Below are 26829 nucleotides of genomic sequence, written 5' to 3'. Positions count from 1 at the left end.
CACTGAGTGGCATGGCGGTGTAGTGGTTAGCACTGTCGCCTCACAGCAAGAAGGTCCTGGGTTCGAGCTCAGTGGCCAATGAGGACCTTTCTGTGTGGAGTTTGCATGCTTTCCCTGTGTCTGCATAGGTTTCCTCCGGGTACTCTGGTTTCCCTCCACAGTCCAAAGGCATGCAGGTTAGGTTAATTGGTGGCTCTAAATTGACCGTGAGTATGAATGGTTGTCTGTGTCTATGTGTCAGCCCTGTGATGACCTGGCGACTTGTCCAGGGTGTACCCTGCCTCTCACCCATAGTCAGCTGGGATAGGCTCCAACTTGCCTGCGACCCTGTGGGACAGGATAAGCGGCTACAGATGATGGATGGATGGATGAATGGTATTACATGGTCGTTCATGGCTATGGTTTGAGGTCTGGCCTGTTCCGCGCTGACTATCGTGTAACAAGGACCGACCAACTTAGCAATTTTGTGACCTATAAGTTCAGTAGAGACTAAATATGTTTTTTGTGTGTGTGTGTCATTGTATTGTATTTGTATTTGGCCTCCCTTGTAATTTAGTGTTATCACTACCAAAGGGCAAAATAAACTGAATTGAATTGAATTGAATTGAACTACACACTGTAAATTGTGTTTATATTTGGAAGCACAAAAATCCATCCATCCAACAAATGTACAAGACTTGATTTGTGAGCACAATTGATTTAAAAGTGGGCTACAGTACTTAAGAATTTAAGAAGAAACTTGAAATTAAGAAGCCTCCATTAAGTGATTTTAGTTTCTCCTTCATTTTCTCTGTAATTCACCTCCTGGCCTCAGGCCATCATCCAGTGACAAGGGCCAAAATCAGTACCGGCAGGCTTTAATTAGAGCATCCATTTTACATTTCAAACCTCTTGACCATCAGCCTTTGCCCCTGCTCACAGAAGCCGGGATAATGAATGGGATTTAAGATGCCGGCACACATTCCTGCCTATCATGCAACATGATATATTTCTTGGTAATTATAACACCACGGATCATAGTAAAGAAGACAACATGCTGATGTTTCCTAGAAATAATGCCATTCAGTAACGACAGAGGGCTAGAGAGGTCCACTTCTGCTTTATTGCCACTACTGTGTCGTCCATTTAAAGTTTGTTAAAAGCACACTAAAACTCTTACCTGTGCCTGCTCATATAAGCAACATCTTCATCCTTTTAGTCTGTTTATCATGTATACATGTGTGGTCTTTATCTGTAAAAATGTTTTATTGAGGGCGGCACGGTGGTGTAGTGGTTAGCGCTGTCACCTCACAATAAGAAGGTCCGGGTTCGAGCCCTGTGGCCGGCAAGGGCCTTTCTGTGTGGAGTTTGCATGTTCTCCCCGTGTCTGCATGGGTTTCCTTCTGGTGCTCTGGTTTCCCCCACAGTCCAAAGACATGCAGCTTAGCCCATGTTTACATTAGACCGTATCAGCGGATCATCAGATTAACGTTTTTAAAACGATTAGTGTGCACACAGCAACACCAATACACGATTCGCCTGCACACAGCAACACCAATACACGGATACGCTTGGCTCCGCAGGCATCCTGCGCTCCAAATCTCTCCGCCCTGAACAGCGAGTGCCCTCTGGAGGGTGCGCACTCCGGCCCTGCGCAGCTCACAGAGCGCGCGAGTGAAGTGCACAAGCTGTGATTCGGGACTGAGCCGCTGTGTGTGTGATCCCAGCGCATATCACTTACTACTTGCAAGTGGAAGGATGGCAAGCCTAAAGACAATCATAACTACACAATGGGCAGTATTTGCATCAGTATTTGCAGTATTTTCATACTTTTATACTCTTTAATGAAAGGTGATACAAGGCGGAAGTCCGCGCCGTTTTTCAGCAGTCGCGTCACATGACCAACGCCAGTGAATCAGGAAGGTGGATGTCACAGTGATGTTGTCCAATGAGACGCCAGCTAGAGCTCAGCACAGCGTATCCGCGTATTCTGAATGTTTACACAGCACCGGAGCTGACACGAACTGGATTGAATACGTGGACGCTGGCGGATTCCCGTTTCCCGGCGTTTCCAGGCAGTTTAATGTAAACAGACAGTGCATCCGCGAAGAAAACGAGACAGATACGGTCTAATGTAAACGTAGCCTTAGGCTAATCAGTGGCTCTAAATTGACTGTAGGTGTGAATGTGAGTGTGAATGGTTGTCTGTGTCTATGTGTCAGCCCTGTGATGACCTGGCGACTTGTCCAGGGTGTACCCCACCTTTCGCCCGTAGTCAGCTGGGATAGGCTCCAGCTTGCCTGCGACCCTGTAGAAGGATAAAGCGGCTAGAGATAATGAGATGAGATGTTTTATTGAGATCGGCTCACCAGAAATTGTTTAACAGCTTGAAATACACTTTTCTATATTTCTCAAATATACTTTTACATATATACTCATATACTTCTAATAAAGTAGTCCAACTGATAGTACGTAGTTCCAGTTGAAAGGTTTGTACTAACCTGTTCACTTGTTTTAAATATGTTATTATTTCTGTGGGAACAGAGAGTGAATGGAGGGCTTTCAACAAAAAATGGGTTTAAAGAACGTGTAATTGTTGATATGGCAAAGTATTCTGTGAAGTGACACTTATTTAATATTTATGTGACATTTTGGGAAGGAGTTTCCACTGTCAGTAGATACTAACAGCTACACTTTAACGAAAAATACGACTAACACAAAAGAAAGGACAAAAGGGCCTGAAAAACAACATTGAAAACACCAGTGTATGTGTCACTAAGTGTCACTAAGTACCAGTGCAGGCGTCTGATTTAGTTTATGGTTTATTGATAACAAAAGCTTCTCCTTATTTGAGAAAACGATTAGGATGCTAATTAATATCAATAAACATTGGGGTTCTGCTTTATGAATATTAATGACTAGTGGATGGTGTCACTGAAAATGGGCTGTGAGTTTGTGAGGAAGAAAAATACATCCATTCATCTATCCATTATCCGTAACTGCTTATCCTGTGCAGGGTCGTGGGCAAACTGGAGCCTATCCCAGCTGACTATGAGCGAGAGGCGGGGTACACCCTGGACAAGTCGCCAGGTCATCACAGTGCTGACACATGAGACACACAACCATTCACACTCACATTCACACCTAAGGTCAATTTAGAGCCACCAATTAGCCTAACTTGCATGTCTTTAGACTGTGGGGGAAACAGGAGCATCAGGAGGAAAACCACGCAGACATGGGGAGAACATGCAAACTCCACACAGAAAGGCCCTCATCGGCCCCTGGGCTCGAACCCAGGACCTTCTTGCTGTGAGGTGACAGTGCGAACCATTACACCACCGTGCCACTAGAAAAATACATTTTATTAAAAATATAGTATATTTAAATTTCAAGAGATTTTTAGAGCAAAAATCCCTTAAGATGTGTTTCATGGAGACTCAGGAATAATATAAAAAAACCCTGAAAAACAAAAGATATAGGATTTTACTGAACTAATAGATTTTATTTCTTCATTCGACTTTGGCATGCAGAAGTTTACAATATAATTACACCACAGTGGAGGTAATTACTGCTGCTGTGTATTCAGTGTGTACACACAGCACCATTACCACAATAACCAAGACACAGTTATGCAAAAGAACAGTAGTGTATTGAAGGTCTCACAAAATCTCCTAACCATCTGCTGCAGCCATATGGCTTTATTATGCCAAATTCAATGTTAACTTTGAAACCTACATAACTAGCTTTCCAAAGTAAACATAACTTGAGGAGGTATTACTGTATTTGTCTCAAGGACACCCATAATTGCTCACAAATCACAGTGTTTTTAAACAGTAGGAGTGTAAGATTTGTTTTACGAAGGCTGTACTTAATTCTGATCAGAATTGGATACTTCATTACTGAAAGTCTTTTTGACTCTCTCTCTCTCTCTCTCTCTCTCTCTCATTCCTTATACACATTGAAATTCAGAAGCAGATGTGGTGCCCTCTGAAGCTCATCTAAATTTGAATTTCATGTCTAAATCCTGCTCTGTTAATCAAACCCATGCTTTATGAGAAAAATTAATAATTTCAGAGGAGTCTGAAGGAATGCTGTTAATGTCAAAATCTGTTCTAATGCACACAAGGAGTGTGGCTTTTATTCTGCAAGAAGCAGTCGTTTTATTGAGAGAAATGAGAATATTTCAGGCAGATGGGTCAGTATGAATGACTGTATCTGAGTATTTATGTGCGCAATGCTGGCAGTACTGAACTAGAATGTACTTATGAAGGTTGTTTTAGTTCTGCAGGTCATGCAACTTCATGTCAAGAGAGAAAAAATCAAGTAGTTTAGCTTACTAATGTACCAGTCGATTGTATACCAATATTAACAATATTAGTAATGATATTTTTACACCTTTTAAACTATTTTAAATCCATTTCTGTTGTTTATTAGGATGCTAAACAGTTAAAGGAAATGAATATACTGTATGTGGATTTATCTACTTGTGCTCTGCAAGGAGAGGTGTTTTTGCCCCTTGTATTAACACAAAGAGTTGTGTGTGTGTGTGTGTGTGTGTGTATATCTCATCTCATCTCATTATCTGTAGCCGCTTTATCCTGTTCTACAGGGTTGCAGGCAAGCTGGAGCCTATCCCAGCTGACTACGGGCGAAAGGCGGGGTACACCCTGGACAAGTCGCCAGGTCATCACAGGGCTGACACATAGACACAGACAACTATTCACACTCACATTCACACCTACGGTCAATTTAGAGTCACCAGTTAACCTAACCTGCATGTCTTTGGACTGTGGGGGGAAACCGGAGCACCTGGAGGAAACCCACGCAGACACGGGGAGAACATGCAAACTCCACACAGAAAGGCCCTCGCCGGCCATGGGGCTCGAACCAGGACGTTCTTGCTGTGAGGCGACAGTGCTAACCACTACACCACCATGCTGCCCTCCGATTCCAAAAAAGTTGGGACAAAGTACAAATTGTAAATAAAAACGGAATGCAATGATGTGGAAGTTTCAAAATTCCATATTTTATTCAGAATAGAACATAGATGGCATATCAAATGTTTAAACTGAGAAAATGTATCATTTAAAGAGAAAAATTAGGTGATTTTCAATGTCATGACAACAACACATCTCAAAGTTGGGACAAGGCCATGTTTACCACTGTGAGACATCCCCTTTTCTCTTTACAACAGTCTGTAAACGTCTGGGGACTGAGGAGACAAGTTGCTCAAGTTTAGGGAGAGGAATGTTAACCCATTCTTGTCTAATGTAGGATTCTAGTTGCTCAACTGTCTTAGGTCTTTTTTGTCGTATCTTCCGTTTTATGATGCGCCAAATGTTTTCTATGGGTGAAAGATCTGGACTGCAGGCTGGCCAGTTCAGTACCCGGACCCTTCTTCTACGCAGCCATGATGCTGTAATTGATGCAGTATGTGGTTTGGCATTGTCATGTTGGAAAATGCAAGGTCTTCCCTGAAAGAGACGTCGTCGGGATGGGAGCATAATTTGCTCTAGAACCTGGATATACCTTTCAGCATTGATGGCGTCTTTCCAGATGTATAAGCTGCCCATGCCACACGCACTAATGCAACCCCATACCATCAGAGATGCAGGCTTCTGAACTGAGCGCTGATAACAACTTGGGTCATCCTTCTCCTCTTTAGTCCGAATGATACAGCGTCCCTGATTTCCATAAAGAACTTCAAATTTTGATTCGTCTGACCACAGAACAGTTTTCCACTTTGCCACAGTCCATTTTAAATGAGCCTTGGCCCAGAGAAGACGTCTGCGCTTCTGGATCATGGCTTTTTCTTTGAACTATAGAGTTTTAGCTAGCAATGGCAGATGGCATGGTGAATTGTGTTCACAGATAATGTTCTCTGGAAATATTCCTGAGCCCATTTTGTGATTTCCAATACAGAAGCATGCCTGTATGTGATGCAGTGCCGTCTAAGGGCCCGAAGATCATGGGCACCCAGTATGGTTTTCCGGCCTTGACCCTTACGCACAGAGATTCTTCCAGATTCTCTGAATCTTTTGATGATATTATGCACTGTAGATGACGATATGTTCAAACTCTTTGCAATTTTACACTGTTGAACTCCTTTCTGATATTGCTCCACTATTTGTTGGCACAGAATTAGGGGGATTGGTGATCCTCTTCCCATCTTTACTTCTGAGAGCCGCTGCCACTCCAAGATGCTCTTTTTATACCCAGTCATGTTAATGACCTATTGCCAATTGACCTAATGAGTTGCAATTTGGTCCTCCAGCTGTTCCTTTTTTGTACCTTTAACTTTTCCAGCCTCTTATTGCCCCGTCACAACTTTGTTGAGATGTGTTGCTGTCATGAAATTTCCAAATGAGCCAATATCTGGCATGAAATTTCAAAATGTCTCACTTTAGACATTTTATATCTTGTCTATGTTTTATTCTGAATACAATATCAGTTTTTGAGATTTGTAAATTATTGCATTCCGTTTTTATTTACAATTTGTACTTTGTCCCAACTTTTTTGGAATCGGGGTTTTATATATATATATATATATATATATATATATATTAGTTTTATTGATGTACATTATTCCCTATGGTCATACTGATGCAGTTCTGTAAGCCTGCATTGGTGACTACAGTATGTTCAAATGTTCTTAGAATAGGAAAGAGGAATTTTATAAATGTAACTAACATGGTGAAAGCCTTGGTTATACATGTGAAAAGAAGCTGTTATAGTTTCTAGTGGTGTTGACAGACACTGATCTCAAACGTCCACTGGAGGGTGAGAGGGTGATGATTTTTATTTTTTTCAGTGTTTGCTTCCTGGCTGTGGAAGTGAACATATCCTGGAGGGTAGGCGGGTTTCGGTTTATCCTTTCAGCTAATCTGATGCATTATCTAATCTAGCGTTGCAACTTGTTCGGCTCCTGTGTCAGGACAGATGTTTATCAACATTCATAGGAAGAACATTCTCTGCTGAAACATTTTAACGATCCAGTTCATGTTGGAATTCCATTTTAGCTCAGATTTCTCAGGAACTTGAAAGTCTCCACAGTTGTCACAGTCTTGTTGTGTATACTTAGGGGAAAGCACTGATCAGCATTTAATGATTTTAATAATTCATGCTACAATTTATAGATAAGATTCAAATGGACATGCCACAGACTAAAGCAGTGTTTCTCAACCACTGGACCGCAAAGCACCATCTAGTGGGCTGCAAATTTTTTTTCCAAGTTGAAGCTCATTTTTACTCGTAGTAGGGTACAATTGCTGAGTTGCATCCGATGTCACATCTGCCTCATTAAGCTACGGTCACACTCCAGCTTGTGATGCTTTATGATGGGTTATCGATGAAAATGAGGCATTTTGGTGGCAATGCGTGGCAATATACATGTGAGCTAAAAGTTGTGGTCACACAGCAGGTGAACACTTGGCTGTTACACCTTCGTGCACTTGAGCCGCACTCACTCACAGAACATTTTATGCGCACTCTTGGGACCCAGTCATCATGGGAAACACCTGATACTGATTTAAGTGCAATGAACACGTGCAGATATGGACACCGTTTTCACAGAGGCTTTGTGAAGTATTGTCACTGTCATGTTTGTTTCTAGCCATGTTTATAACACTGTTTAAATACTTTGCTTTATGATTCTGATTTGCTTTAATTTTTATAAACATCACACCTGCTAATAAACACTCTTTCTGCACTTGGATCCGTCTACTGCTGTCTATCTTGTAGTGTCCTGATCCCCAGATCTTTCAGCCACATATAAAAAGTTGTACTCCTCCATGCTCTTCCAGGTTTTCATCTGTGTGTCCGTGTAGAATGATGTCTGCAGCACCAGGTAGTTTGAGATATCAAGGAAATCAATGGACGGGTAATTTTCCAAATAACAGGAAAAAATCCTTCTTTGTAAGTGTGTAAGGATCTATCCCATTATGTGGTTTCTATATCCACTTCATTTGAGTGTAGTTCTTGGTTTTAATAACTCACTTGTTTGTTGTACACAAACATGGCAATAAGTTCTTGTGTTAATGGACCAGACTCCACTTTTGGATCATTAATCCCTTTTGACTGAGAATGCCCTGCATGCATGGTTTTATGTTGGCTTCTGGCACATCCATACAGTTTTAAATACAACCCTGATTCCAAAAAAGTTGGGACAAAGTACAAATTGTAAATAAAAACAGAATGCAATAATTTACAAATCTCAAAAACTGATATTGTATTCACAATAGAACATAGACAACATATCAGCTGTAGAAAGTGAGACATTTTGAAATTTCATGACAGCAACACATCTCAAAAAAGTTGTGACAGGGGCAATAAGAGGCTGGAAAAGTTAAAGGTACAAAAAAGGAACAGCTGGAGGACCAAATTGCAACTCATTAGGTCAATTGGCAATAGGTCATTAACATGACTGGGTATAAAAAGAGCATCTTGGAGTGGCAGCGGCTCTCAGAAGTAAAGATGGGAAGAGGATCACCAATCCCCCTAATTCTGCGCCGACAAATAGTGGAGCAATATCAGAAAGGAGTTCGACAGTGTAAAATTGCAAAGAGTTTGAACATATCATCATCTACAGTGCATAATATCATCAAAAGATTCAGAGAATCTGGAAGAATCTCTGTGCGTAAGGGTCAAGGCCGGAAAACCATACCGGGTGCCCATGATCTTCGGGCCCTTAGACGACACTGCATCACATACAGGCATGCTTCTGTATTGGAAATCACAAAATGGGCTCAGGAATATTTCCAGAGAACATTATCTGTGAACACAATTCACCGTGCCATCCGCCGTTGCCAGCTAAAACTCTATAGTTCAAAGAAGAAGCCGTATCTAAACACGATCCAGAAGCGCAGACGTCTTCTCTGGGCCAAGGCTCATTTAAAATGGACTGTGGCAAAGTGGAAAACTGTTCTGTGGTCAGACGAATCAAAATTTGAAGTTCTTTATGGAAATCAGGGACACCGTGTCATTCGGACTAAAGAGGAGAAGGACGACCCGAGTTGTTATCAGCGCTCAGTTCAGAAGCCTGCATCTCTGATGGTATGGGGTTGCATTAGTGCGTGTGGCATGGGTAGCTTATACATCTGGAAAGACACCATCAATGCTGAAAGGTATATCCAGGTTCTAGAGCAACATATGCTCCCATCCCGACGACGTCTCTTTCAGGGAAGACCTTGCATTTTCCAACATGACAATGCCAAACCACATACTGCATCAATTACAGCATCATGGCTGCGTAGAAGAAGGGTCCGGGTACTGAACTGGCCAGCCTGCAGTCCAGATCTTTCACCCATAGAAAACATTTGGCGTATCATAAAACGGAAGATACGACAAAAAAGACCTAAGACAGTTGAGCAACTAGAATCCTACGTTAGACAAGAATGGGTTAACATTCCTATCCCTAAACTTGAGCAACTTGTCTCCTCAGTTCCCAGACGTTTACAGACTGTTGTAAAGAGAAAAGGGGATGTCTCACAGTGGTAAACATGGCCTTGTCCCAACTTTTTTGAGATGTGTTGTTGTCATGACATTGAAAATCACCTAATTTTTCTCTTTAAATGATACATTTTCTCAGTTTAAACATTTGATATGTCATCTATGTTCTATTCTGAATAAAATATGGAATTTTGAAACTTCCACATCATTGCATTCCGTTTTTATTTACAATTTATACTTTGTCCCAACTTTTTTGGAGTCGTGGTTGTACAATACCTACAATTAAAAAACAGTTTGTTTTCATTGTATTTATTTAATTTCTGGGCTCCCATCTGTAACAGGGAGTGATGTTGCATCCCTTTAATACACTTTACAATAGATTCTTAGATTGTAATAGAATAGATGAGGCAAAATAATTGGGAATTTTTTTAATGGGCCCCGACTCGTTACAAGTATGAATAGATGGGCCTCACAGCAGAAAAGGTCGAGAACCCCTGAACTAAAGGACATAAACTAAGGGACAAAAACATGGCTTTAAGTCATAAGAATGAGTGAATCTTTCTTAACAGTGACTATGCACTCAGCACCTTTCGAATGCAGATGTAGGTAACTAAGAAACTGAAACTCTTCTCTGGCCATGTATCAGTGGTCAGAGTAAATGAGTTATAGATCCATTTCCTCTCTTACAGCCGATCACTGCAAGGAAATTGGGAGGCTGGACCATAAAGAAAGAAACAGAAGTCATTGGCTCTTGCAAACTGGACAGCTTCTCCCTCCTCATCCTCCCAGCGATGTGGGTAATATAGATATTATTTCAGCCTCAGTCCCATTTTCTCCTCAATTAAATTATGATGTCCTCAACCCATCCTGGCTGGGTGAGAGAGAGGGAAAAAGATATGATGTGAAAGCTTTATTGATGTCTACAATTACTGGCTAGGCTCAGCTGTAGGCTGTGTGTGAATAGGGGTGGGAGGTTAGGGGCCTTATCCAATGCTCAGTGCGACCCAGGGCCAGCAGGGAACACCATCATAACTTCCACTGTCCGCCTCCTCTGATGGATGAGGGAGAGAGAGCTCTCCTGAGGATTCAGTGCTCCCAGTGCCCACTGCAATACTGTGGTGTTGTGTCTCTCCCTCATCCATTAGGCTCAGCTAGACATATGAAACAGCTATAGTTTTTCAAAGCAGTAGAAGAAGGGCATAAAATATCTGTTGGGAAAGTGAGTGGATAATACCATAATACCATCTTTGTGTTTTACAGTAACATCCACTTCATAAAAAATGAGAAAACCACAAGTATTAACCTCGAAAGTTGTTTGTACTTGAAAATACAAAACTAACTTGTGTTATTAAATGGATAGAAAAAAAGTGTGCCCTCTACCACCCTAAAGTTTCCAACAGAAATTGTTCAAGTAGAACCTGCTGAACAAACTACACCATTAAAAATCAAAGTGCTGGAAAAGGTTCTTTAGACTGATTCCATAGAAGAGCAGTTTATGGCTTCCTTAAGAAACTTTTAAATAAAAGATATTTAACCTTTTTTATTGCTTCCACAGAGAACTAAAAATGCTGTCATAAAAGCTACCATTATGTGGAAGGATATTTGTGGAGGAAAATGGTTATTCCATTTACTGTGGAAACAACAAAATTGGATAAAAACTCATAGATCGAAACTCTAAAGAACCTTTTTTTTCGCACCTTTAACTTAATAATTGGACATTACACATGACATTAAAATACAGAACGTCAGCTTTAATTTCATTGTGTTCACTTTACAATGTAGGAAATTGCAGCATTATTTTGTGCATAAGCGAGTTAACAAAAGGTCTACAGATTTGGCTTTTGTACCTGGACTGTGTTCCTGTGGGGTTTTGAGTAGTAATGGAGTGCCAATTCCAGCAGTCATGAAGCTGAAAAAAAAATCTTAAACATGTCTTTAAAAACCTGTTATACAAGTATAGATATGAAATTAAACAAGAATATAACTGATTAAACAAGGCAGTGAGTTGCACACTTTCACATGGTAATTTGTAATTACTTGCCTAGTACTTAGTACACCAATAAACGCCTAATTTTATATTCCAGTGTCAGTGTGACCTTGGGTTTGTCGTGATTTCTATAAAAGATATATCATCACTTATCTCACATTTCAACACAGTGTTCTCAGGTCTCTAAGTGGAAGCAGTGAGTCCACACTGTTTGGCTGTGCTTTTGTTGAGCAACCTGGGCTACGTGCTCTGATTATGAAATGACGTGGAGGAGAGAGGAAGCCTATGTGCTTAGAACTTAATCAGAAAGTCCCAGTTCCTCTTTATATTTACTGAATCCTGCGTATGTCTATGTAAATTTTTATTCCCAAAGGGCTCTCAGTGTCCCCACATAGCTGTAATGTATCAAACGTAGAACATCACACTATGGTTAACACTGAAGGTAAATTTAGTTTCAACTTATGGTTAGGGCTGAGGTTTATTATTAAGTATTGGTTAGAGTTCATTTTAGGGTTGTGGTTATGGTTAGGGTGAAGGTTATGGTTAGGTTTATGGGTTTGGCTTTAATGAATAATGCCTGCACACAAATATAGGATCCCCACAGAGATTGATACTGTGTGTATGTGTGTGTCTCAGCCACTGCTACAATACTTGGGCTCTGATGTTCTTCCCACCCAGAGAAAAGTATACTACTAGGTGTGGAGTGTAATGAAGGGTCTTGTCGAGGCATGGCAAGACAAGGCAAAAGAGCTACGAGTGAAAGGGTGTGGCCTTACTGGAGTTTTTAAAAGCTCAATTCTACACCACACTGGTGACAACTAAACTCAGAAAAATGGACAAAGAATGCTGTGGCTGTGTTCCTGCCCTATGAGGTAATGCTCTAATTGGATTTCTCCTGGGAAATTTCTGTCTCAAGTTGCCTGTGCAGACGGTCTGACCTTTATGGTATCAACCTGCAGTCACTTATATTATAGTATTATTAAAGACAGAAGTTCATGAAAATGGATATGAAATAGGGTTTGTCTCAGAGTCCTATACATGAAGATATTGCACATGTGGAATATCAGACATCAGAAATATGGTTAGTGTCAAACAAAATCAGAACGAATTCTCATGGTGCAGTCAGGTTGGCCCTATTTTCTGTTCTTACCTAAAGTGCTGTATTTTTCAGCTGATTAAACTCACTGCTGTTTGCTAAAAGAAAAGGCCATCAATCACCATGGAAGGCACAACCTGTTCATCAATTATGCAGCTGAGCCACAACAAAGGGATTTCAAACAAAACTGATTAAATGTGTTTGTTTTAAACACTCAATACATTATCTGAATCCCTGCCACAAATAACATGCCAAATTATACATAACCATATATCATCACGATACATTTATCATCCTAGCTACAGTTGTGGTCAGAAGTTTACATACAGTGACTTGAATGTCATCTTGGATATGAATGTCATGACAATATTTGGGATTTCAGTAATTTCTTTGAACTGTTCTTTTTCTGTGGCAGAATGTACAGCATACAGCTTTAATAAAAAAATAGAATTTGGTGCACAAGTTTTAATCTTCTTTGGGTTTTCTGAAATCAACACAGGGTCAAAATTATACATACAGGCTCAAAAATATACAAACAGCACATCTAATATTTGGGTAAAATGTCTCTTCGCAAGATTCACATTGACCAAACATTTCCGTTTACCATGAACAAGCTTCTGGCAGAATTCTGGTTGGATATTTCACGACTTTTCATGGTAGAAATTATTATTTTTTTCTTGTCATGGACTCGGCTCATAAGCATGGGCCATATATTTTCAATAGGGTTGAAGTCAGGACTTGTTTTAAGCTTAATGTTAGCCTGCTTTATCCTCCACAACTAGCTCTGATGCGTGTTTGGGTTTATTGTCCTGTTGTAACTCCCAAGTCCCAAGTTGTGTTTAAGTTTCTGATGGTTTGTGCTGAAGAATTCTGAGGTAGTCCTCCTTCTTCATTATTCCATCCACTTTGTGCAATGAACCAGTTCCACTGGCAGCAAAACAGCCCCAGAGCATGATGATCCTACCACCACCACCACCACCACCAGCTGGTACAGTGTCCCTCTGTACATGGTGGTCATTGTGGCCAAACAACTCAATCTTTGTCTCATCTGACCATACAGCTTTCCTCCAGAAGGCTTTTTCTTTGTCCATGTGGTCAGCTTCAAACTTTAGTCAAGCTTGAAGGTGTCAGTTTTGGAGCAGGGGGTTATTTCTTGGATAGCAGCCTCTTAGTCCATGGTGATCTGAACTGTAGACAGTGATCCATCAACTTTCAGTTCATGGCATGGCTGTACCATGCTGGTTCCCAGGTTGTTCCTGACTATCCAAACCAGTTTCCTTTCAGCTGAGGGTGACAGTTTGGGTTTTCTTGAAGCAAAGTGGCTTGGCAAAGTGATTACATCTCACAATAACTTGGATACAACTGTTTGAACTGATCTTGGAATTTGCAGTTGTTTAGAAATGGCTCCAAGAGACATTCTGGAGTTGTGTACTGTATATCTGCAATCATCTTTCTCAGATCTGCACTGAACTCCTTGGACTTTCCCATTTTACTGTGTGTTGGTCAATCCAATGAGTGCTGTAAATAAACCCTTTTTATGAAGGCACAGAGAAGCTACCAGCTGTAGTCAATCATAATTACTAACAGAAAGTTAAGAGACCTTGGCCTTGGCAAGATAAGAGACATTTTGGAAGTTTCAGCACCTCTGAATTAATAATCTAAGGGAGCATATGTACATTTTTGAGCCTGTATGTATAATTTTGACCCTGTGTTGATTTCAGAAAACCCAAAGAAATTTTAAAATTGTGCACCAAATTCTAGTGTTTTTTTTTTTTTAATTAAAGATGTATGCTATGTATGTCGAAATGAGTTTTCTCCACAGGGTGGCTGGGCTCTCCCTTAGAGACAGGATAAGAAGCTTGGTCATTCGAGAGAGACTCAGAGTAGAACTGCTGCTCCTCCACATGAAAAGGAGTCAGTTGAGGTGGTTCGGGCATCTTGTTAGGATGCCCCCTGGACACCTCCCAGGGGAAGTTCTCTGGGCATGCCCCACTGGGAGGAGACCTTGGGGCAGACCCAGGACACGCTGGAGAGATTACATCTCTCGGCTGGCCTGGGAATGCCTCTGTATTCCCCTGGAAGAGCTAGTGAAGGTGACCAGGGAGATGGACATCTGGGCTGCTCTGCTTAGGCCACTACCCCCGCGACCCAGACCAGGATAAGCGGCAGAAAATGGATGGATGGGTGGATGGATGGATGGATAAAGATGCACAATGTACAATCATTCTGTCACAGAAAAAGGACAGTTCAAAGAAATTACTGAAAGCCCAAATATTGCCTTGACATTCATATCCAAGATGACATTCATGTCACTGTATGTAAACTTCTGACCACAACTGTAAGTCTAAAGTCTGACATAAAGTCCATGATTTGATTAGTAGCATTCAAAAGAAGCAATTTTTTTCTGTTTCATGCTCATACTTTACATTTCCCACTTGCTGAGAAGCTTAAACTGTCTGATGTTGGAGTCGTCGTCTGAAATGTAGAACAATACTGAAGCCATCAAAACTATCAAATAACATATGGAACATATATGACATAATGTGGTAAACAAAAAGCTTAAAAAAACATGTTTGATATTTTGGATTCTTCAAAGTAGCCAGCGTTTACCTTGATGGTGCTTTGCACACTATTGGCATTATCTTAACCAGTTTCATGAGGGAGTCACCTGGAACGCTTTTCAATTAACAGGTGTCTCATCAAAAGTTAATTAGTGCAATTTCTTGCCGCCTTAATGCGTTTGAGCTCAAACAGTAAACAGTAAATAATAAAAATACAGTAAATAGCCCTATTCCATAACTGTAGTAATCCATATTATGTCAAGAAACTGCTCAACTAAGTAAAGACAAATGACATCCATCATTACTTGAAGACATGATGTGTCTTTTAATTAATAAAACTAAAGAAAAATAATTGAATTAGAAAAAAAATTGACTGGTACTGTATATAATTTTAACTTCATTACATCAGTGAAGGTTTTCCGTTAAGGCTTGTTTTTTCTCCAAGACATATCAGGAAAAGGAATGTCATGACTCAGGGGTTCCTAGCATTTCTCATGACAGCTGATAAGGCAGACCAATGAGCCAGAGCTGAGGGTTGTGTTCAATAAAGCTTTTGTGTTTGGAGAAACTTGTAATGCCTCTTTGTATAACTGCAAGGAAAGCACCTAGCAGTGAATCCAGAAAGGTCAGCAGCCTTGAAAACTATAACGAACACAACAGCCAGTCTATGGATACTCGAGGTGTAATATAATACTGCTATCTGTATCTGTGTTTAAACCTGACCTAACCTGAAAAGTGTTTTTTTTTGTATTATTGTATTTAAAAATGCATGTATTTTTGTATTAAAAAATAGAGATGTACACAGGACTGTTTTTTTTTTGTAATCCTGATAAAGAAGTTACAACTAATATTAATAAAAGAACACCGCAAACACATCATTATTCATTACTGAAAGTGGTTGTCTGCATGAAAGTAAAAACCTCCTGCTCTCCTGACTTATAACTTGTGTCCTGCAGGATCCCAGCTCTGATGCATATCTCTAGTCTCAACCAGATGCCCTGTGAACCTTTCTGGCAAAACAAACAAACAAATAAACAAACATGCATAAAGTATCTCCTACTCTATATCTCAGTACTCTGTGTTTTTTGATACTCACCCACATCGACTCATTACTGGAACATCACCAAACTACTTCAAGCACCACATCGCAGGTAATTCCTAGTAAAATACGCAAAAGAATTACATAGCATCTAGGAGGACAGAATTATTTTTTTTTGCTTTCTCCAGCAACTCACAGGCACATTATAGCAACCACTATATACCACATATTTAATCCCAGACCTCTCATATAGTAGTATCCCTTTAAAACTGGAAAATGAAACCTTACAATGGAAAATAGCAGTTTTAAAGTGATAAAAAGGTCATAGAGATGCTGAGTCCAGCTGTTTCACTGAAATGGTTACTATTATGGTCTTGAAAGCGGATAGTATTTTATTGACTGTGGTTTTCTTTGCCTGTCTTTGTTAAGCAGTGAGGTGAGGGACAGAGTTCTGATCTGAGCCAGTGTGCCGTGTCAGCTCCCTTCAGCACAAAACTCGGAGCCCACACCAAACAACCGCCACAACTCCACAACCTCAAGTACACACAGCTGCATGGACTCCAGCCTTGAATTTTAGCAGGAAAACAGCGCTGAAAATAAAAATCTGAGCAAGAAGTGTTACCTGCCACAGCCAAGTGTCTTATAACTTACAACCATGGGAGGCTGTGAGTAGATAATCTACTAAGTCAGCACTTGAATAATTGCGATGCAGGGGAATGGGGAGCCAACTTCAGGAACTGAGACTCTGACAAATCTCAGGAACATTCTGGAAAGCTCTGGATCAGATTCAAACTCACGGTTACAAATTATGACACACAATAATGTTCCTATCTAAATGCAAAAGTGTTAATGCTTTCACTGGCATATGTTACAATCCTCAGAGGTACAGATAAAGACTGTTTTGCCTTAGGATTCAAGGAGGTGTCAATGATTTTTAAAGCTATATGGCCTTCTGATTTCATAAAATCAGTGAAATTTAGTTCACTCCAAAATTTGGTCATTGTAATATATGTTTAGTTCTGCAATATCTAAAAACAAACAAACAAAAAAGGCCATTCTGTGGCTGGGTTGTTATTTAATTTGAGGGGATTCCTGAGCAAATAATGTGCATTAAATCACTCGCTTTGCACAGTCAAGCAGACAGAGGAAGGCCGTGTGTGCATGCGCAGGTTTACCTGTTACCTGTTTCTTCTTCTTTTCCTTCTTCTTTTGGGTTTTACAGCAGCTGGCATCCAGTGTTGCATTACTGCCATCTACAGGTTTACCTTGACCGTGCACTGATGGTTACATCATTCTGTCGCTACACGAACAGTTGATCACACCGAGGTGCTCGCTGACCGCTGATATTTATTAGTTTGGTCCTACGTTTCCTTTCCTTCGCAACATAACGTCTTTTCTTTTTGCTTTCCGTTACTGTAATCAGTCTTTCACATTTCATTCGCGTCCTCCATTTTCCTCTCCTGTTTCAAATTTATATCCCACAATGCCTTGCACGAATGGGGAAAGCCCACCATGTGATGCATGGCATAGTATCTTGAATTGGGTCATGGTGAAGCAGGAAAAAATAGCGGAGAATTTAGGGCCACATGGTCCTAAATTCATTAATTGTTCTATTTTTAAAAAATAAATAAAATTGGCAGTCTGTGGTTCGAATTCAGTAGCTTTCGGTCCACTAAACAAAAATAATTGGGTGTCAGGGAAAATTCTTTCTATGACCTAAACTTGAAAAATCTGAAAGGCAGTCTACCTTTAAGGCTTTTAATATTTGGCAAATATCTTCTCACATTTAGACAGCCATTTAGAGGAAAATTTTCAGATAGAAATAAACAAATTATATGGCCTGTGTCATCTAACCAATCAGAACGAGAACACATCCTGATTGACTTACCTGTCAGTCATGTTGCCTTTAAACAGAAAGGGTAGGAGGAGAGAGACTGTTTCAAATATGAATGGGGTAACACATAAATCCCACCCTCAGTCACCTTGAAAAACATTATGGCCAATCAGATTCTTACAATGCCACATGCACACATATTAGGCACTCAATATTTATAGAGAAATGTATATGCACAGTATCTGGAACCACCTGAAAAAAAATTGAGACATTTATGTTATTCCTTTTTCATGTCCTTATATTCTGCCTTTGTACGTACAACATGGCACCCAAGTGCACATGTTCACATGTCCATGCAAGCATGCTGACAAATGCTACACGAATGGCTGCACATGACTGTGCCAATGCAGATGCAAAAGTATAAATTAACTCCAGAAAACTCCCATCTCGTGGCAGAAATAAGGAGCTCTTGTCTCTGCAGTGTTCAAGAGGCGTGACTTTGGAGGGAACACTGAAAGGACAAGCTTTGTTTGAAATTTGAGTTTCAAAATAACATGCTACAGTTAACTCCAAAATCACTAACTATACCTTTAATGAATATGTAATTATATTACTGCTTTCATCATTGCTCTTCCATGGTACTCTTTATTTACTTATAAACACATTTCCTTGGAATTGTTCCATACCCGTAGCTTGCTTTTGTTTGGGAGGAGAGTGAAAATTATTACTGTAGCATATTTGATGTAATAGGCTCTGACCTTTTGCCCACAGCTGGTTGCTGACTGCTCAGTGTGGTGAAATAGCAGGTGGTGGCAGATTAAGAAGGCTAGGAACGTCTGTCAGACTGAAATCCACACAGTCTATATACATTACAGTGCTATACTGCTTGATTATTACTGTTCTGCATGTGTTTAGTAATCACTACCGAGGCAAAATCATGCAGACAAGATACTTCAACTATTCAAAAATGAAATCTCCATAGAAACAGGACCAATGTTTAAGTTCACTTGATAAACGGGTTCACTTGTGGGGAAAAACACTCATCAAGTTGAGTTTTATCAGCTGCACGCTTGCGTTAAAAAGAAACCAAGACTCCTTTGGCTGTCATTTTCAACATTGAATATATAAATAGCCTTTGAGTAAAATAACTAACTGTGGCATAGATGACTGTTATTTAGGCAGGGCAAGGGGGTCGTTACTATAATCAGTGCTGACCAGTGATCCTTAGAGACGGGCATTAAAACCCACACACTGAAATAAACATAAGCCTAATGCAATGATCTGAACCAAAGCCGTTCCACAGTTCTGGCTCCTGCTCATTAAAGCTGTCCGCCTGGGGTTAATTATAATGGTATATAGAGCCTATGGGCACTGGCTCTGCATCATCTTATCAAGACACAAACATGGCACCCAGGTCTCCAGCACCCCTCATGTTTTTTTTTTAAACACCCAAACAAGCATAGCATGTGTATAAAGTACAGTAAATGCCAAAAACTAGGTAAAAATATCAAACTAAATGCAAGAGCTGAAGAGAGAAAGCGCAAGACAGAGTGACAGAAAAACACTGTGTCTTTCACAAGGTGGTTTAATTTATTGACAGCTGTGGTTGCATGCCTTTGTTGCTTATATCTGTTAACACCTGTCACCTTATTCATTATATATTCATGCTAGGTGGTGCATATTACAATTCTGATATGTTATATGTATAGTATATATGATAAGTTTGTATATTTCATTATAGAAAATGGCTGGGAAATACACACACACACACACACACACACACACACACACACACACACACGTCTGTAAGCTATGCATTCCTACAATTTCTAAAGCCTCCCAAAACATGAATGTCCACAGATCAACTGCAGTTTCTCATGCCTGTTTAATTATAAGCTAGAAACCTCTTCAGTGCACCACTCAGTTAGTCTTTCCGATAGTAAAAGGAGCACTTAAAGAATAACAGTGGAACACAGTAACTTAATTTCTTAGGTTTAATTCACTCATGCATCCCTCAACACTCCATCACCATTCAAGCAAAGTGCAGCGTAAATCTCTGACTCAATAATAAATAGACATCACCCAGTACTTTCACACTCTCACCCTATGTGTATCTATATCGCAGCTTCTATCTCCAGCATAATCCCCCTTTCTCTGTCCATGGAACTGTGTCTAATGGTCCAGCCTGCTACCTTGCAAAGACATACGGTACTTGTTCATAAATCTATTCTGGCTTATTTACAGCCGCTGCTGTAGTCAGCGCTTTGAACAGTGCAAATCCTCAGGTGCCTTTGCCATCTGCAGGACTCCAGCTGATGCCATGCTGCTGGTCAGTGCTGAAGAACCTGAAACAGAAGAGTTTCAACAGCTGAACAATAAGACAGATATTCATTATTTCCTCTTATGCCCATTGTCTTTATAAACAAAAGGCTGTGCTTTTAGGACACAAGAGAGGGCCTGTTGGGTGCTTTGGTTAGGTTACGAACAATTCCAGGAAAAAAGTAGTGGTTATGTTGGGATCCAAATGGGATCTTCATCCAAAGTTTCTCAAGCAGTACAAATAAATAGAATGTTTTCTGATGCTGGGTTGGAAACAGAGGAGCTTTTTTTGGAAGTGAAACCCAACACTGTTTTAAATCAATGCTGGTTTATCAAGACTGATCTCAGGTGTTCATCCGAAATCAAAGGATCCTTCATGAACAAAATAGGCAGGCCCTAGACAAAGCATGACATTATGTTGGTGTGGTTTACTGACAAAGACCCTCAGCGCACTCCCACCTGAATAAACTTTAGAATATTTTCTGCAATGGGGGTCTTTCAGTATTCAGAGAAAATGAATCTTGAACAGTCCTTTCTCTAAACCTAGAATCAATAATAAAATAATGCGAATGGCATGTATGTAGTATATGATCATAATATTCTGCATGTATAACTAAAACATTCATAGTTATTGAATATTCTAAATATTAAAGCATTAACTTCTTTAGATTTCCATTTCTTCTTAATTGCATCATCTTGTAAAGTTCAGTGTTTAGTCATTTTGTGTTACTGTTTCCACAACAGATTAGACTCTTAATTATTTATTATACCCCCCCCCCCCCCCCTTTTGGCACAGGACTGCTGATCAACTGCTGTTACTGTGTCTGTGTTACTTTTTAATCAGTGTTGGAGCATATTCTGACACATTTTATTTAACTGCTTTAGAGGGGTTTGTCAGTGGAGAAAATGTAATTCAGTGAGATAAAGTGCTGGAACAAATACTGGTGATGGGGAACAAGGGTGAACAGAGCAAAAGATTTTATTTATTTTTAAATTTACAATGAAGCCACATAAACAAGTCCACGAAGGTTATGTACAGTGCCAGAATTATTTGCACTCTTCATAAAAATGTGCAAAGGTTAATCTTCTTCTTCTTCTCTTGGCTGCTCCTGATTAGAGGTCACCACAGCAGATCTTTCGTCTCCATTGCTCCCTGTCTTCTGCATCCTTCTCTACCACACCTGCCACTTTCATGTCCTCTCTCACCACATCCATGTATCTCCTCTTTGGCCTTCCTTGTTTTCGTGTGCCTGGCAGCTCCATCCTCAACATTCTCCTTCCAGCATGCTCTGCATCTCTTCTCAGGATGTGCCCATACCATCTCAGTCTCATCTCTCTTAGCTTAATTCCCAAGGTCTCCACATGCACACTTGCATCCACCTCCAATGTTCTTGGCCTTGCTTCCCTTCCACCTCGTCTCCTGCACACAGACAATGTCCAACTTCCTTCTTTCCATCATACCTGCTAACTCTCTCACTCTGCCTGTCAGTGTTCCCACATTCAGTGTTCCTAACCTCAATTCTAAGCTCCTTCCCTTCCATCGTTCACACTCTCTCCTAACACACTTCTTTCTCCTTCTCCGTTTTGGTGCAACAGTAGCATACTTTCCACCAGCACCCTGTTGACCAACAGTACCAGAGGCAGCTGTTGTTAACCCGGGCCCTGACCGATCCGGTATGGTATTTCTATTTTCAATCTGCATGTTAGATTTGGCACAGTTTTACGCCGGATGCCCTTCCTGACGCAACCCTCTCCATTTATCCGGGCTTGGGACCGGCACCAAGAGTACGCTTATGCACCCCCAGTGGTTGGATTGGCAAAGGTTAATATAGAAAAAAAATATATTTAAAAAGAATTCTTGAAACATACATAGGCATTGTATAGTGTTATTCAAACTTGTTTACATTTTTTAAAAGTCATACAAATTTTATTCTACACAGCATATATTGTTTCTCCTATTTTTTTCAGTGGATTGTTTAAATTAATGTGTCTTGTGTTTATTAATTTATACAGTCATTTTTGCTCATTATTTATGAAGGGTGCCAATATATATATATATATATATATATATATATATATATATATATATATATATATATATATATATATATATCTGAAGCAGATGCTTACCTTGGTTCTAGCTCCTGCTTATAGTGTTTTAAGGGGTACTATGAGCTCGGCATCATCTTATCTAGAAAGAAAAACAGCACTCAGTTGCCAGTTTGTAAGGAACACCTATTTGGTCCCTTAATCAGGTACCTACTGTGCACTATTTATAATCCCTTTCAGTTAAATGACATTACCATCTTACCACCATCACCACTCACAGATAGAACCTGTGTGGTAGACCATTCTCAGCACAGCAGTAGCACTGTCATTACAGCAGTAAGACACTTTATTAGACATCCTTTTTGTTTTGATCTAAGTATAGTCACAGTTCTACAGTTAAGCACTACAGATCATAGATTTCAAAATAATTTGTGTTAATCATCATTTGGAGCTTTGTAAGTGTGAGATTCTGTTTCGGTTAGTGGACTATTCTTATCATGAGGTGCTTAGCCCAAATGGGTCTGATGGACTCAAATCAGTACCAGGTAGTGGTGTTCAATATTTGATGAAGTAGAAGAGGACTATTTGAGTTGCATGCAAATGATATGCTAATTTATTTACACATCAGTTTAATAATGAACCTTGATCTCATTTGAACTGAGACACCAATCTTCGTCACCCAAGGTCTTCTTCTTACCATTCCTAAAACTACATGGAAGACCTTTGCTGACAGGTCCTTTAGTGTTTGTGGTCCTAGACTATGGAATAACCTCCCATTATCCTTAAAATCAATTGACTCTTATGAGGAGTTTCGCAGCAAATTGAAAACTCATCTTTTCTCCAGGGCTTTCCATAATATGTTGAGTTAAAATTCAAATCATAAACAGTCCTGGTCATGTTCATAGGCTACAAACGTGGCCAGTGGATTTTTTAAGATCTTAAGTTGTTAAATTACCCCTTAATTTCTATTTATTTTTATTTATTTTCATTTTATTATTCTTGATTTGTTAAATTTATTTCTAGTCTACATTTTAATTTTACTTTAAATTTTATCTCTATCATTATTTTATTATTTTAAATTATATTTAGTTTTATTCTATTGTACTTTTTACATTTTGTTAAGTGCCATAGTGTGTATATATATTGTACAATTATGTGCGCTATATAAATGCTAATAAACTTAAACTTAAACCCAACTGAGTACATTCAGTGGTGGTTCTATGACTGTTCCTTCTCACTGATGGACATTGTAGATGAGAGTTGACCAAGTATGCATAGCAACAGATGGACTATAGTTAATAATTGTATGCCTATGAATATGTATGATATGCACATTGATGGGATGTGTACCTGATAAAATAGGGTAGGGGAGTCAGCATGGTGGTGTAGCAGGTAGTGTTGCTTTACCTTACAATGGGGAGTCTCTGTGCATGTTCCAAAACATGCCTGTGTTCCAAAAAGTCCAAAAAGATGCAGGGCAGGCGGACTGGTTGGAGGACTGATTACTGTAAATTGCCTGTGGGTGGGAATGAGAGTGTGTGAGCATGGTGTCCTGTGATAGGCTAGCATCCCATCCAGGGTGTATTCGCACCTCACACCTGGTGATCCCAGGAAATTCAGGTAAGGGTACAGGCCCTAGATGAGGATAAAGCAGTTCCAGAAGATGAATGGATGACCAAGGTATGTGTAGTGTAGGACTACTTATTTGATGCTCAGATGAAGTAAAGCATGGATAAAGCAGTGGACAGCTAAGACAGGTGGCATGGTGATGTAGTAGTTAACACTGTTGCCTCACAGCAAGAAGGTTCTGGGTTTGAGCCCAGCAGCCGACAGGGGCCTTTCTGTGTGGAGTTTGCATGTTCTCCCCGTGTCTGCATAGGTTTCCTTCTGGTGCTCTGGTTTCCCCCACAGACCAAAGACATGCAGCTTAGGCTAATCAGTGGCTCTAAATTGACCGTAGGTGTGAATGTGAGTGTGAATGGTTGTCTGTGTCTATGTATCAGCCCTGTGATGACCTGGCGACTTGTCCAGGGTGTACCCCGCCTCTCGCCCATAGTCAGCTGGGATAGGCTCCAGCTTGCCTGCGACCCTGCACAGGATAAGCAGTTATGGATAATGGATGAATGGATGGATGGATGGGTATAGGCCCCAGATGGGGATAAAGCAGTTCCAGAACATGAATGGATGACCAAGGTATGTGTAGTGTAGGACTACTTATTTGATGCTCAGATGAAGTAAAGCATGGATAAAGCAGTGGATGGGGTAAGACAGGCGGCACAGTGGTGTAGTGGTTAGCATTGTTGCCTCACAGCAAGAAGGTTCTGGGTTTGAGCCCAGCAGCCGACAGGGGCCTTTCTGTGTGGAGTTTGCATGTTCTCCCTGTGTCTGCATGGGTTTCCTTCTGGTGCTCTGGTTTCCCCCACAGTCCAAAGACATGCAGGTTAGGCTAATCGGTGGCTCTAAATTGACCGTAGGTGTGAATGTGAGTGTGAATGGTTGTTTGTCTCTATGTCTCAGCCCTGGGATAGGCTCCAGCTTGCCTGTGACCCTGTAGAACAGGATAAGTGGCTACAGATGATGGATGGATGGATGGATGGATGGATGGATGGATGGATGGATGGATGGATGAAGTAAAGCACGGATAAAGCATTGGACGGGGTAAGACAGATGGTGTAGTGGTTAGCACTGTTGCCTCACGGCAAAAAGGTTCTGGGTTTGAGCCCAGCGGCCAACAGACAGCCTTTCTGTGTGGAGTTTACATGTTCTCCCCGTGTCTGCATGGGCTTCCTCCTGGTGCTCTGGCTTCCCCCATAGTCCAAAGACATGTGGTTAGGACTAATTGTCCATAGGTGTGAATGAGGAGAAAACCTCTACAATAATCCTGTAGAAGGTAACAGGAAACCATTACTGTAATGTTCCCTAGAAACTCTGATGGATGCCAGAGCCAGACCTGCCATCAAGTTCACCACTAAAGAAGGAAGGAGGAAGGGGTAAGACGCCCTCTTCTTGCACAGTGTGGAGTTGCAGACAGCACCAGACTGAGAATGGGCTCTGATTGCTCTGCTGAGCTCCACGGCGCGGCTTTAGCCAATCCCGTGTCTGTATGCGTGACGCTGAAGCGGATCGGAGGAGCGCCCCTTTAACACACACACACACACACACACAGCAGTCCAGAGCGCGAGACCCGAACCGTTTTAGTGGTGTCTGCAGACCAAAAAACACATCTATCCCGTTTGCCATCACGGCTTTCTTCTCGACAGCAGTGCATCCAGTGTGATGTGAAACTTTCTCGAAGAATTCCGTGTCGAGGAGGAGAGGCGCAGCGCTGCGTTCTTCTCCTCCTTCTCCTCCTTCTTCTTCTTCTAAGCTGCCCCGGGTTTTGTTTTCGTTTCCCATCACGGTGTGTCTGATCGAGCTGTCGGGGATGAAAAGCAGGCGCGAACAGTCGGACATGAGATAAAGCCCGTGTGCTGAAGGGTGTGCGCTCAGGCGCAGCTCCACTGCGACCTTTTGCCGGCTCCGAATGTTTCCTCCGTGAGCATTTTATTTCTCATGGAAATCGGTGAGTCGGACATTGCAACCCAGACTGCAAAGATGTGCGTCTTTGGGGAGATTTTCATGGCTTCTTGTGATGCCTTCAAACTTTTCAAAAAATAGCCTCGGTGCAAGTGAAGCTCGATTTCGGAGCGCACTGTGACTCATCTGAGTTTGCTCGAAGGGAATGTGCTCGTCACTGGGCTGGATTACACTTGGACCTGACGCGTTATTGAAAAGGATCAGTTTTCACACCCACTGATCGCCACATCCCATTTGAAGCTGGCGCATGAAAGCCACTCTGCGCCGTGCGTCCTGCTCAACTTGGCCACTCGCGTCGTGTGCACCGTGTGCGATGTAGCGCGCCTGCTCACTTTCCTCCTGCTCCTCATTCCCAATAAATCTTGGGGCTTCAGCGAACAGGAGGGCCTCAAGATGATCCTGTTCCGCAAATTCCGCGTCTTGATCCTGACCGTCTTCCTGATCGCGTGCTCTTTGCACATCCTGATCGACTTGTTGCCGCGGCTGGAGAGTAAAGGCACTGGCGGCTGCTCCTGCTCTCACACTCCCAGCGAGGAGCCGCGCAACTGGGCCCAGCCTCCGGGCCGAGCCGCCGCCCTGGAGCATCTACCGCCTCACAAACACACACTGCGAATACTGCAGGACTTCAGCAGCGAGCCCGGCTCCAACGTGTCCTCACTCTCGCTGGAGAAGCTCAGCCCGGCCGGGGAGGACACGGAGGCGCAGAGGAGGAGGACAGGTGAGTCCCGTGCCAAGGCGGGACAGGACCGGAAACAGGAGATGCGCGCAGCCGGAGTGAGGACACGCTCCAGACTCACAGCGCTGTTCGAGCACCCGCTCTATAAGAGACCGTTACCTGTCCTCACTGACCAGGACACACTGTTCAACGTCAACACCGACATCAGGTTTGACCCCAAAGCAGCAGACAACCAAGAATGGTTAGTTTCTTCCTCTCTGCTTTAC

General features: G+C 41.3%; 1 protein-coding gene and 1 long non-coding RNA gene across 2 annotated transcripts in view; one reads left to right on the top strand and one right to left on the bottom strand.

Moving 5' to 3' along the window:
• Positions 1 to 19747: 19747 nt before the first annotated feature.
• On the bottom strand, positions 19748 to 26708 carry LOC132898241 (uncharacterized). Its single transcript, XR_009656467.1, has 3 exons — positions 23719 to 26708; positions 22393 to 22453; positions 19748 to 20288 (listed from the first exon to the last, which is right to left on the bottom strand). It is a non-coding gene; the product is annotated as an uncharacterized LOC132898241 (long non-coding RNA).
• fam20cb (FAM20C golgi associated secretory pathway kinase b) overlaps positions 26074 to 26829 on the top strand; it is a 59111-nt gene continuing 58355 nt past the window's right edge. The window contains exon 1 of the mRNA XM_060939719.1: positions 26074 to 26804. Coding sequence (XP_060795702.1) covers positions 26281 to 26804 — 524 coding nt within the window. The 5' untranslated portion in view covers positions 26074 to 26280. The remainder of the gene's footprint in view (positions 26805 to 26829) is intronic.

The sequence above is a fragment of the Neoarius graeffei genome, chromosome 14 (genome assembly GCF_027579695.1).
Source record: "Neoarius graeffei isolate fNeoGra1 chromosome 14, fNeoGra1.pri, whole genome shotgun sequence".
Taxonomy (NCBI): Eukaryota; Metazoa; Chordata; class Actinopteri; order Siluriformes; family Ariidae; genus Neoarius; species Neoarius graeffei.
Note: the sequence above shows the minus strand (reverse complement) of the source record. Positions and strands in the feature narration are given on the sequence as shown.